This window comes from Conger conger, chromosome 10, assembly GCF_963514075.1.
Source record: "Conger conger chromosome 10, fConCon1.1, whole genome shotgun sequence".
NCBI lineage: Eukaryota > Metazoa > Chordata > Actinopteri > Anguilliformes > Congridae > Conger > Conger conger.
In genome coordinates this window covers 30,027,765-30,040,407 of record NC_083769.1, presented here as the reverse complement: position 1 = coordinate 30,040,407, position 12,643 = coordinate 30,027,765, and the positions used below count along the sequence as shown (strand labels likewise).

Here is a 12,643-nt window from a genome sequence, read left to right as displayed (position 1 = left end):
TGATGGTGAAGGAAACTGTACTCACTGACACCTTGACTTTCTTCGCAATTTCTCTGTAGGAAAGCCCTACATTTTTAAGTGTCATGACGGTCTGTCTCTCTTCCATTGTTAATTGCCTTTTTCTCGCCATTTTTATAGTAACACACTACTTTCTGCAGTACAATACTGTTCAAATGATGCTCACAAGGGTATGGTACCATAGTCTGTTCCAACACTACTTTTATGCAGACAGAGGGGGTTGTAAGTAATCAAGAAAAGTTGGAACACCTGTAGGAATTGGTAGCACCAACTTTCAAGGCTTGATCAACCTCCATTGCTGCAGAACAGCTTTAAGTTGTTAACCCATTTCTTGTTCCCTGAAAAAGGCCTTTTTGTATAATTCTGAAATGTATATTATTTTTCAGTTTTGGGTAACCTTACCTTTTTTTTTTTAACCTCTAGCAGTTCACTACTTACCTTTGTACCATTTCAAGCTATTCATTGGACTTGAACGGCTTGAATTTCAATAAAAAACTGGAAAAATCAGGGTGTTCTAAAACCTTTGACCGGTAGTGTACGCTTATGATTAGAAATCCTATATTGGGACCTACCTGATTTGGAACAATCTTCAGAAGAATAAATAGTGCAGAATATGGGACAACCCTTGTACAATGAAACCAGAAGCAAAAAAATATATATATATATACAAATCGGTGCCAAACTATTCTAGAAAAGGCTAAAAGGAAATGCTTTGAAAATCCCAAATTTGAGGGAAGGAGGATATTTTTATATTGGCCTAACATAATGCATACTTCTAGAATGTTTAGGTAAGTAAAGACACCAAATGCTCACATTCGGCATGCTTCTTTGATTGGCATCTTCATTCGACCTTCCTCACTGTGGGCTTCAATGATAATTTTCTGAACGGGGACAAGCATATTAAGGAGCTTGTACTATGTTTTTAAAGCGGTTTAGGTTCGACTGAACTCGCATACCTACCTTGAGCATCATACCACAGTTTATTTTTGCGTTGCATACTTACCTGCTATGGATCCATGCATCTGGAATATCATCTAGATACCACAGTAAATGCACTAATAGAATTGATCTAATATAAAGATGAGAAGCTTGAGCAAACCTGACTATTTTAAACCTGTGAAAAAAGCTCTAGATACCTTGAAAATCAGAGAACAATGATTCAGGAATAAACAGCCTTAATGTTGAAAACCTATGAGATACCTACACGACTTGTAAAACACAGCCGATGGAATGGCTGTTGTCTTTTCTGGGTTTACTGTATTGCAATTATGGTTGCTGGACCAGAAGGGGCAGTCCCGCTCCACCACTGCCTCCTCCTCACTACTGGACTCGTCCTCTTCAGCCCTGCTGCACGATTCCAGTGACCTTCTCCTAGACCTCTCAGGGAGAGTTCTTTTCAGGCCCTAAGAATAAACAAGAGTCAATAAAACATTTTTCATTAGCAATATTCCTGAGAAACCCAACTACGTAAACTTGCTGAAAACCTGTTAATTGGGGAAGCACATGGCATGAAAGCCTGTTGTAATGCCCACGCTTCATGTCATAACCTTGAATTTTCCAGAATTTGCACACATAGTCCAGCCTTATCTGGGTTTTGTAACTACAAATGTAAAATCACTTAAATCCAACTTGTGAGATGGTGGTATTCACACGAAAATCAGGTCATAGTCAGTTAGGAACTGGAAAGACACTAGAAAGTCCCTAAGAAGCAGGTGCTCAATGGCATGAAAGGCCCCTCCACAATCTGCAGAAATCACAATGCTCAGGACTGTATGGGGGAAAAAAAAAAACGTTGCCAGGTACTTTGGAAAAAAGATGTTACCTTTGGAATGGATTTAGTCGAAAGTTTCTTTTGAGATTGAGGTTTAGGTGTGGGCTCCTTCACTGTAGTGAGGGACTTCATTGCGGCTGCAGCGTGTTTGAGGATGCATTCGGTACCACAGTAAACAGAGTCCGGCAAAGCACTTTTACCACAGCTAGGGCCAATACACTTTGGCAGTGCGCTGGTTTCCTCCACCTGCAAGCAAAAGCAGACATGGAATACGTATTATAAACAAATCATTTTTTTAAATATAAATGGATGACTATATTTGAGACCAGAAAGCATTTTTTGTTTATATAAATGTATTCTGTAAGGTGTAAGAACACTATATATACACATTTATAGATACTACAGACCGATATGAAGTGAAATCTAGTCTTGGAATGAAGAATTCTACTGATAGCAACGACAACGCTTAAACCTACTGGCTGAAATATTTTCATTTTCTTTTTCTCGCTGGGATTAGAAATTTTTTCTATTTTCCCCTTGATCCCCTGGTCCTCCACATGATTATTTTTCATATCAGTAGAGGGCACTGTCTGACATGATGGACTCTCTTCAGCCCGGGCCTGCTTGTTGCCCTCCAAGCTCCCGTCGGCTGCAGCCTGGCTCCTCTGCCGGGTGCAGTTGGGACAGGTGTAGTCCTCCCCATTCTTCTCCAGCAGCCGGCCACGTGCCTCTGTGATGCCCACACAGTCTCCGTGGAACCACTCCTCGCACTGGTCACAGCAGATCATGAACCTGCACAGAGACAGCGCTTAGAGCTACAACAAAGGCACCAAGGTCCTCCAAAACAGAAAGGGGGGGGGGGGGGGGGGGGGGATATAAAATAAATAAAAATAAATTAAAAAAACTCAAGACCTCTTGCAAAAATCCTTTCATTGGAAATGCAGTGATAGAAACTGTGGCAAGCTCATTTTCTATGGAAAGGAGACAGATGCACACATACCTGTTGTTGTGCCTCTGACGACACATGCAATACAGTGTGTCGGGGCAGTGGCTCTTGTCCGATTTACCAGGCAACTCTTCCTCCTCTTCACTGTTTAAGATGGGTTTTCCCCTCGCACTGGATTCAGGGCTCTTCCCAGTGGACCTGGAGTCCTGTCCGGTTCCCCCAGCTGAAGTTTCAGATGGCATTCCCTTGATGACTTCAGGCACTTCAGGTTTATCTAGGCTGCTCTCCTGCTCCTCCTTGCTCAGGGAGTGCGTCTCTCTGTGCGGCTCAAACTGGTCTTTCTTGCGCCGCTTCTTCAGCCGGTCCAGCAGTTCCTTTAAGGTGAGCTCCTCGCTGTCGGTCTGGTCTGAACTTGTGCCCTCACTGACAGACACCCCGAGGGTTTCTGCATCAGTGGGTATTTGGAACAAGGGTTTGGGATTCTCCAGGCAGGCAGGGGCACTCTTCCTCACTCCTCGTCCTCGTTTGGTGGTTGGAATAGACTCTTCCGCCTTGCACGCGCACCTAGCCTGCCTGCCACTGCGGCGCACAGGTGCGTTCCCGCAGTCCTGCCTGTCGGAATCTGCGGGCGCTTCTCTTTGGGCAATCGTGGTACGGCGGAATCCCCAGGTCTTTTTAAACTCCTTGCTGGTCGGTCTTAAAACCTGCACAGGTTCCGCTAACTTTTCAGCATCTTCATTAGCACACCCCTCTTTCTCATCGACTGCGGAAGCTGTCAGAGCAATAAAGGACAGTATTTCCTAAGCCCTTCTTAGAGAAGACGGGTGCAATGTGAAAGTTACAAACACCTAGCAGGATATATTGTCAGATATTAGTACAAATAAAATATCAGGCACATTTTGCAAGTAAAAAATGAGAACAGATCAGACAAGAGGGAAAGCAAAGCAATGCAACCTTTTTATGATGGACTTTGTAAGGGGGGGTTAGGGGCAGTTTATTTTACATAATAAGTTTCAGAATTCATGTTGTCCTACAAGAAAATTCACTCTTGATCTTGCGTGATACCAAAGCGGAATACTCAAGATATTTTCCAAAGTACCTTGACAGTTTATATCCACAGCATCCTGGCTCGGGTCCAACCTTGGAGTTGGAGAAAGCTCAGAACTCAAATGTTTCTCCATAGCTGACAAGCCACAATTTTGAAATATTACACCTAGTTAAAAAGAGGAAAACAAATATTTAAGATATTTCGATTTTGTCTCTGAAGCAGCATCATCAGTTTTGGATCACAAATTCCTGGCTTTCCACCCTCCCTTCATCTGGGAGTCTTGTGAAGACTGTCAGTAATTACCAGAGAGAAAAGGAAACTAGAGCTGAATACACAATTTCACAATTTAGTTGGCTATCTAGCATAGATGCACGAGCATCTATCTATCTAGCTAGTAAAACTCTACATTAAAAAAAATAATAATAATTAACTTGTGACATTTGTTACCCAATACAACTAGCCAAAACATAGCATAATGTTAAATAGTACACATGCTACACTGAGAATTGGGATCAATTTAAAGATTAAAGGAACAGAGTGAAAGGATGCAAAAAAGGCAAGGTAGGCATATTCTCTCACTAATGTGTGCATTTACCTCTGTTATGGCTGCCGTCTTGTTCTGGAACACACTTCAGGCCCAACTGATAAGGCTCGCTACAGGAGGGCAGGAGGGGGTCTGTGTCACTCAACATAGTCTCCAAAATGGCAGCTCTGTTGGGTGAGCCAGTACAGGCAACATAAAAGTCCAAAAGACAGGCTCAGTCTGACTCAAGCTTTAGTAACAGCTGTTTTTCTGGTATGAACTCCAAAAGAAACTGCACAAGTTATTTCTATTTTTTTTATATATCTATAAGGCAAACATGACAAAATGAGAGCCATTGTGTGGTTCATAATTGCCAAATTGATGACTGTTACAAAAGGATCCCTACTAACATCCTAGCTAGGATAGCCTTGAGAATATGCAAATAGTAAAGATTTTGATCATAAAACAAAGGGTTTTACAATAGTTATTTATTTGTTACTGTATTATTCTAACTGCTTCATAGCAAGATTCTGCCATTATGAAATTCTAATATGAAAAAACCAACGGAAAAAAAAAACACTTACAATTGGTGCACAAGTCAGATCTCTACAGCATTATGAATGTAGCCCACATAATCCTCTGACAATAAAGGAGACCATTAAATTTGATTAAGCCCATTATATTCCAAATATGAACTTAACTGAAAGAAAATATTAAGCTCTCCCACAGTGTACTCCCATTACACGAAACAGGCCCCTCTAAATACACGGCCGACATAAAGGGTAGTAGGAACTGCAGTGTACAAATATTCAGTGTGCACAGTAGAAACAGTTGAAAGTGAAAGCAGAACTGTAAATATTCTAGAGCTGTAAAATGTAAGCGGCTGATAGGTGATACCTGAGCGTGATCCACTGCGGAGAAGCTAAAAGCGGGCAGGATCGACATTTGACCGCTGTCACCACCTAAAACAATTACAAATAGAACATTTGCTACAATGGAATTGAATGCTTGCATTTTCTCAATACAGCCGACTTACAACCCAAATGGAGGTGAACATTTTTAATTGTTTAAAATTTTTTATTTAATTGTATTTGAATGGAAGACATGAATATGGAGAGTTAGGGCAGATAAATCTATATATTTTTTACACACCTTAAAACCTTAAAATAATGTAGTACATATACTTTATTAGGCACACCTCCTTGTTAACACAAATGGCCTCCAAACAATGAATCATGTGGCCATAACTCAAAACATGGATTCCTAACTGATAATGGTGTTGAAGCTTTGGTGAAAATGCAATAGATTTTAAAATATTGTTTTTATTCATTTATTTTCTTTCCCCACAAATAGGCTGCATTGTTATTCGCAACGACTGAACTGCCTGAAAAAAGATCATTGCTCACTTACCAATTGCCAATAGTTTGACAAAATGCTAATGAAAGCATAGGGGTAATCAATTTGAGCAAACTCATGTTTGAGAACCAAATGTTAACTTTTGAGAAACTTCTGGAAGAGAGTTTAGCAAGCAGTAGTTTCAGACTCAATTTGAACTATATTTAGCGAAGTTACCATTTAGCCCTAGACAAGAAAAATGAAGTACCAAATCATATTCACTAGCTCGCCTTATCACTGAAAAAACCCCCAATCAATTCCTCTGAAGTGCATGCAAACTGTCACTTCTACAATTGCTCCAGTTGAAGAGCCTCAAAGGAGTATCATCTTCAGGTGTGGCTCTGCAGTGGCAATGGACAAAACTGAAACATTTCCTCCCTGGGCAATGCATCAACCAATTATGACCCACTTCCAACCAGCTGCCAGCGACAGTCAAGATTCAAAACGTATGTTGAAATACAACCATTCTATCAATTGTTATCGCCTGAGTCAATGTCAGCCCAATATCTACAGTTTACAGGCGCCCCTACAATATCATCGGACACGGTAATATTGGGCAAGAAATCAAACTTCATTTTAAAGACACTTTTTGGATTTTAGGCACTTGCTTTCACATTCCTCAAGCAAGTTCCTGTAAGTGAATCACTATATTTAAATACATGGTGAGTGACACACCTAACACCACCAGTGGCATTTTTTTCATATAACAACATCAATCTACTTTGGTAATCAAGCCATAATTAAGGCATAATTCAATGTAAATTGTCATGTTGGTCGATTAACAAGCTACATAATAAAATGATTTCTTAAAATGAAAAAATAGGACATTTTTTATTCACTTGTGGTGGAGAGGTCACAAGGAAAAGGCAATGTTACATATTGCTACGCTGGTCAGACACTTTTGGAGACCAGTCATATGTCTTGCGCATCCCAACAAGTCAACAGAATAGATAATCTGACAACAAACTGGATGAACTAAAAATGATCCTGAAAACATGGTGTATCGTTTACAAGATGATCATTTATTTTGCAGAAAATGGCATTTGAACTGCATATCATCATTTACATCATTATTCAAATATCGATGTTTAATAAATCCTGCCAACAAAAATGCAATTGCACCAAGAAATGACATGGTGAGGTTCAATCAGACCCAGTACCTCAGCATTTCCAAAACTGTTCCTGAACAACATAAATGAAGAAGAATCAGTTTGTTTTTTATAAGATTGCCATTTAAAAAAAGTAAAAATCAGCAATAAAAATTGTATTGTTGCGTTTCTGGCGCCTACTCAACGACCTTTCTACTGTGCGTCTATTGAACACTTGTTACTTGCATGAGTATTTCAGGTTCTTTGACTCAAAACAATAACTCGCAATTGATCTAGTCATTCTGCTCATTCGGAATACTGTGCATAGCACTGTGCATGCAGTCAGTACTGCTTCAAGCAATTCAGAACACAAATGTCTTATGTATCGTACATTCACGCTAAACCACAGTAAAATTCCCAATGGTTAGCATTACCATTTCAAAACGTAATTATCATTAAAACCGTGTTTGATTACTGCACTTTGAAAAACCCATGGTAAATACTGTGCAGCATCAACCAAAGCTAACAGTCCCCCAGGTGCAGGCATGCAGGCAACATGGGTTTGTTTTACGGCAATAAAAACATGGCGGAAGACAGTGACAGGCAGTGAAACTTGATCGAAGATGGTCACCCGGTCTGCACAACATGCATGCTTTCAGTTTTACCTACTCGTAAACGCTACACGTTATTTTGCTGCTGTACATGTTGTGTGTCTAAAGACTCTATTCGCCCATTGCGCACGTTAGGTAGTTTAGTAACCCAGCCAACATATTTTGTTAATTTAAAATGTGGCAATCATCGAATTGGTTGCAAGTGTTCCAACAGGAGAAACACTATAGACTCCTATACAAGACTCCTCTGTATTTATGTCAATTGTTTGGCTCATTGCAATTACTATCACACACATTACTGTCATCTTGGCAACATGGTTCACGCAGTAAGAGCAGTCGTCTGGCAGTCGGAGGGTTGCCGGTTCGATCCCCCGCCCGGGCTGTGTCGAAGTGTCCCCGAGCAAGCCACCTAACCCCCAAATGCTCCTGACGAGCTGGTCGGCGCCTTGCATGGCAGCCAATCGCCGTCGGTGTGCGAGTGTGTGTATGAATGGTAGAATGCGAAGGATCAATTGTACAGTGCTTTGGATAAAGGCGCTATATAAATGCCAACCATCACCATCATCATCTTAAAAAGAATTTGTATCTATGTAAATTGTGCATGGGGTCACTGCATATACTCAAATACAACACCAATAATGATAATACATTTGCAATTCCCTTGTAGAGAGAGTGGGCGTGCAGCAGGCAAACCCAGTGATGCTACTGGTCCCTTGTCCTCATCTACAATGACACAGACACACAAGCAAGCATTTAAAAGACAGGCTGCTTATGCACCTACATCAATAAAATCAAGACCTCACTATAGCCCATTCATATTACATCACAAAGAACATGTCCAAGACTGAAATCCAAAACCTGTACAACGAGGCTAAAGCTGATGTTGGAAAAGGTTTGGCTCAAAGCACATGGCTTGCTGCAACTATTGACCTCTGGACGAGTGAAAGCAAGCCTACACTTCACGATCCAATGCCTCACCCCAGACTGGCAACTGCCTGGAAACACAGTTCTTCCTAGATGATTACTCAGCTCACAGAGTTTTTTGAGAATATGCTGGAAGAGAGAAAGACCTGGTCTGCATAACCACAGACAACGCAACAAACATGATAAGGCTTCTGAAGAGTTTGCAGCTTGGGTGCATGGGCCATAATTTGAACCTGGCCATCTCAAACGCTCTGAAAACTCAGAGTTGGCCCAGCAGTCAAGGCCGGCCATCCTCTGGTCCAAGGCTTCTCATGGAGCTGGAAGAGAAGGAGAGAACTGAGGGAAAAGCAAGATGCCCTCAACATGCCACAGAAGGCTCTGATCCATGATGTGGTGACCCGATGGGGATCTACACAAAACACGCTTGAGCGTTTCCTCAGCCAACAGCAGCCAGTCTGTGCAGAACTGCCTGGAGAAAGAGGAACATGGCACCTGATGCCCAAAGATGCCAAAATAAGTGTCCTTGAACCTCCGAGCAAGCATACAGATGCACTTGCCTCAGAGACACGAATGACACAGTCAGTCATCATGCCTGTCCTTGACCACAACACAGGTGATGTTCTGGTGGAAAAGGATAAGGAGCCATCCCTGACCAAGGAGATGAAAGGGGTAATAAGAGAAGACCTTAACAACAGATACACAGAGAAGGCAAAGAGAGTCATGCACATGGCTTGTTTCAGTGGTTCAAAATTAGTGTTTTTGATGAGCCTGAGGCTGGAAAAGATGACATCTGTGTCCAGGAGGCCTTGAAGCTGGCACCTGCACAAGTCAGGGAAGAACCACAAAGCACCTGCAGCACCAACACCCCCAAAGCAGCACCAGAGGGGAAAGGCCTGGCTGGTCTGAGAAAGATTACCTCAGGAGGCAGAAGACAGAGTGAAAGGTCTACCTGTCTCGGCCATCCATTCCAGCAGAAGAAGATCCACTGGTGTGGTGGAGGGGCCATGCATCAGAGCTGCCTCACTATGCCAGGGTTGCCAGGAAGCCTTTGTGCATCCCAGCAACCAGTGTGCCTTCAGAGAGATCGTTCAGTGCCAGTGGGCACATTGTCTCCCCTCGCAAATGACTACTACCAAACAAAGTAAATATGCTGACATTTTTTAATTTCAATCTCAAGTGAACAAAGATTCATACAGGCTGTTAGACCAGCAGCACCTTATTTCATTATGAAGGAGAGAATCAGTGCTGTTCATTTGATTTGTTTACATAGCATGTGTTATTACTAATGCCAACACCTGCACATTTGTTCACATATGGTTGTATTGTTCTTACATGCACATTGATTTGTTTATAATGGTTGTGTTGCTTTTACATGCACATTGATTTGTTTATAAAGGTTGTGTTGTACATTTGATTTACACACTTAAGGTTGTGTTCATTTAAACCTGCACTTGGGAACCTTCATGAAAAAAGCTTCTTTAGCAAGCTAAATCACAGGAGTTGGGCTGACCAACAGATATCTAGCCAATATCTCTAGAATGACAAATCCAATGAGGCTAATGTTTTGGATGCTCTTTATATTCTTTTTAAAGAAGATTTTCACAAAGTTTGAGCAAAATTGTCAACTCACACACATGGTTGATTTCTCCAATAATGTAATGCTTTCACAAATAACAATTAGTCTTGAAGACCACAGGAAACCCACCAAGGTTGCCCCTTTGAGCACACAAGCAAGGTTTGCCAAACCACATTTATGTTTTATGTGGATAGATAAATACACAGAAATTCACATAAAATGTATATTTATGCACCCACAGGTTAACATAATCTGGACTAGGTTGAAGACGTTTGGAGCACAATGCATCCCAATTACACATAAGTGTGTTTTTAGTTAGCACACATTCAGATTTTTTAGGAGCATATGCTCTTAAAATGAGAGCACCAGTGTACCCAATATTAATATATATATAAAACACTTCGTTTTATTCCACTGAGACAAATGCATACCAATTCAATTCAAATGCACTATGAGTCACGACAGAGGATATAAGCTAAACAACTAAGCAATGTACTTGCACATAGTGGTTGATCTAACGTCGACTGCGTATTGCACAACAAGAAAAACAGCAGTGAAGCGAACTTAGGACGACTTCCGGCACATCCTTGTCAACCAGTTCAGGCTCCGTAGTACAGTAAGATTATGAAATACACACTCAAGGGGGACACTGGTCCTAATCTCACTACACAGCTCATGTGAATTCTGTTTTTCATAAACAAGGCAGGAGAGCAAGACATTACTGAAGTGAAAATAGGCAGGGTTCTCGGGTGACCAAGACTCCTAGAAAAAGAAAACTAGCACTAAACTAAGTTGACCAGCGACCTAATTGCTCCATAGTTTATATAGATCTATGGAAAAACATGAGATAAAGCAGACGTAAGTTAGCTATCGTTAGCTGACAGAAGTTGGCTGTCCCTTCAATTATTGTGGCCACTTGGCCGTGTCAGTCCAATTAAAACCCAGAATAGCTGACTTTACAATAAATATTGGACAAGTCAACAAGCTAACACTATATTAGTTAGCAAAGTTGTCAAAATGTTTACGTGGGATTTGTGAATTAATCTAGTTCACCTTTGCGGAGCCCAAGAAGTTACGGTACGTAAAATTAATGTAACTAACTGTTACATCGCTAAATAGATAGCTTGCTAGTTAGGGAAGAGACTGAAATACCCTTTAGTAGTTAGTTAACGTTTGCCATTTGCTAGCTAGGTAACTCGCGTTAGACATCTAGCTAGCTAGCAGTAGTAACGTTTGTAGCTAACTAGTAAGCTAACGTTACAACCTTCGTTCCCACTTGCATCCATAAAAGTTCAGTCCATGAAATATAGTTAAGATGATTACCTAATTAACCAAGTAAATCGAAAAACCAGACTGTTAGTGACTGGCCATGTAGCTAAATAGCTAGAAACAGCATACCTTCAACGCTGAATTGTGTTTCCACACAGCTAGCCTAGCTACTAGCCGCTAGCTAGCTAGTTTACAAAAGCGCCAGTTACTGCGAAACTGAACAGCTAGCTGTTGAGTAAGATGCTACTTCTTGTACCTGCAGAAATGCTCTGTGTGTCACTTGTATTAAGGGGCTAAATCGATTAACTCACATGCGATTTTCACCGTTACTTTATGTGATGCTGTCCTCTTAGCTCTCCGTTTTCTGGACGTCTTCGCTCGCTTTGAGGTGGGAGGAAAATGATCTACGGCATGAAGGAAATGCTGTCTGGAAGTATGGCGACACTACAGGTTAGGAGTGCAGCTGACAAGTATTTTGTTTCAATTTAGCAGTGTACTGTACCATTTCTGATAACAGCAGTTATTTAAGGTTTCACAGTCAGTCTCATTTTCGTTAGAGAAAAACGACATTTCTTGAGCGAGTACGTACATAATTATACAAATACGTGCACGTGCGCACGGTGTGACAGTTAAATGTCCATTTGTGAACGATGATTTGACACAAAATTATTGGCATATCGTTCGACTTAATCACAAACTGATTTAAAAGTATGTGACACATGGGATAGGCCTAAATTATACCCTATTTCCAATAGAGCCTAAATTCTTTATTTTTGTATGTTTTGTTTTAATGAGGAGAGCAGAAGTTATTTGAAAGTAGCTATAGTTGGATTTCATGGGAGTTTGTAACACCTTACCCTGGGTTTAGGCTGCAGAATGTGGTTCCTGTGGATCGAGGTCATCTGTGCATCACTGGGTTCATCAAGGTGTCAAACGCTGTAGCTCTGCTCTCAAACTGGTGCACACTACCTTTCATCATTAGTCTGTAACAGTTGGTGAACCATCCATCCATCCATCCATCCATCATCACCCGCTTATCCGGAGTCGGGTCGCGGGGGCAGTAGGCAAAGCCGGGTATTCCAGGCGTCCCTCTCCCCAGCAACGCATTCTAGCTCCTCCTGGGGGATCCCGAGGTGTTCCCTGGCCAGGAGAGATATATAATCTCTCCAGCGGGCTCTGGGTCTCCCTCGGGGTCTCCGCCCAGTTGGACGAGCCCGGAAAACCTCCAAAGGGAGGCGCCCGGGAGGCATCCTGATCAGATGCCCGAACCACCTCAATTGGCTCCTTTCGACGCGAAGGAGCAGCGGCTCTACTCCGAGCTCCCTCCGGATGTCCGAGCTCCTCACCCTATCTCTAAGGCTGAGCCCGGCCACCCTACAGAGGAAGCTCATTTCGGCCGCTTGTATACGCGATCTCGTTCTTTCGGTCACCACCCAAAGCTCGTGACCATAGGTGAGGGTTGGGACGTAGATTG

General features: G+C 41.8%; 1 protein-coding gene across 3 annotated transcripts in view; it reads right to left on the bottom strand.

The window, feature by feature from the left end:
• LOC133138991 (death-inducer obliterator 1-like) overlaps nt 1–11,586 on the bottom strand; it is a 29,507-nt gene extending 17,921 nt beyond the window's left edge. For 2 of the 3 annotated variants that reach the window (XM_061258202.1, XM_061258204.1), the window contains exons 1-8: nt 11,481–11,586; nt 5,204–5,268; nt 4,379–4,494; nt 3,835–3,948; nt 2,790–3,507; nt 2,266–2,581; nt 1,841–2,035; nt 1,223–1,421 (exon numbers count right to left, since the gene is read on the bottom strand). In XM_061258202.1, the coding sequence (XP_061114186.1) occupies nt 1,223–1,421; nt 1,841–2,035; nt 2,266–2,581; nt 2,790–3,507; nt 3,835–3,948; nt 4,379–4,475 (1,639 nt within the window). In that variant the 5' untranslated portion in view covers nt 4,476–4,494; nt 5,204–5,268; nt 11,481–11,586. The remainder of the gene's footprint in view (nt 1–1,222; nt 1,422–1,840; nt 2,036–2,265; nt 2,582–2,789; nt 3,508–3,834; nt 3,949–4,378; nt 4,495–5,203; nt 5,269–11,480) is intronic. The other variant, XM_061258203.1, reaches the window with a different exon arrangement.
• Between the last annotated feature and the right edge of the window lie 1,057 nt (nt 11,587–12,643).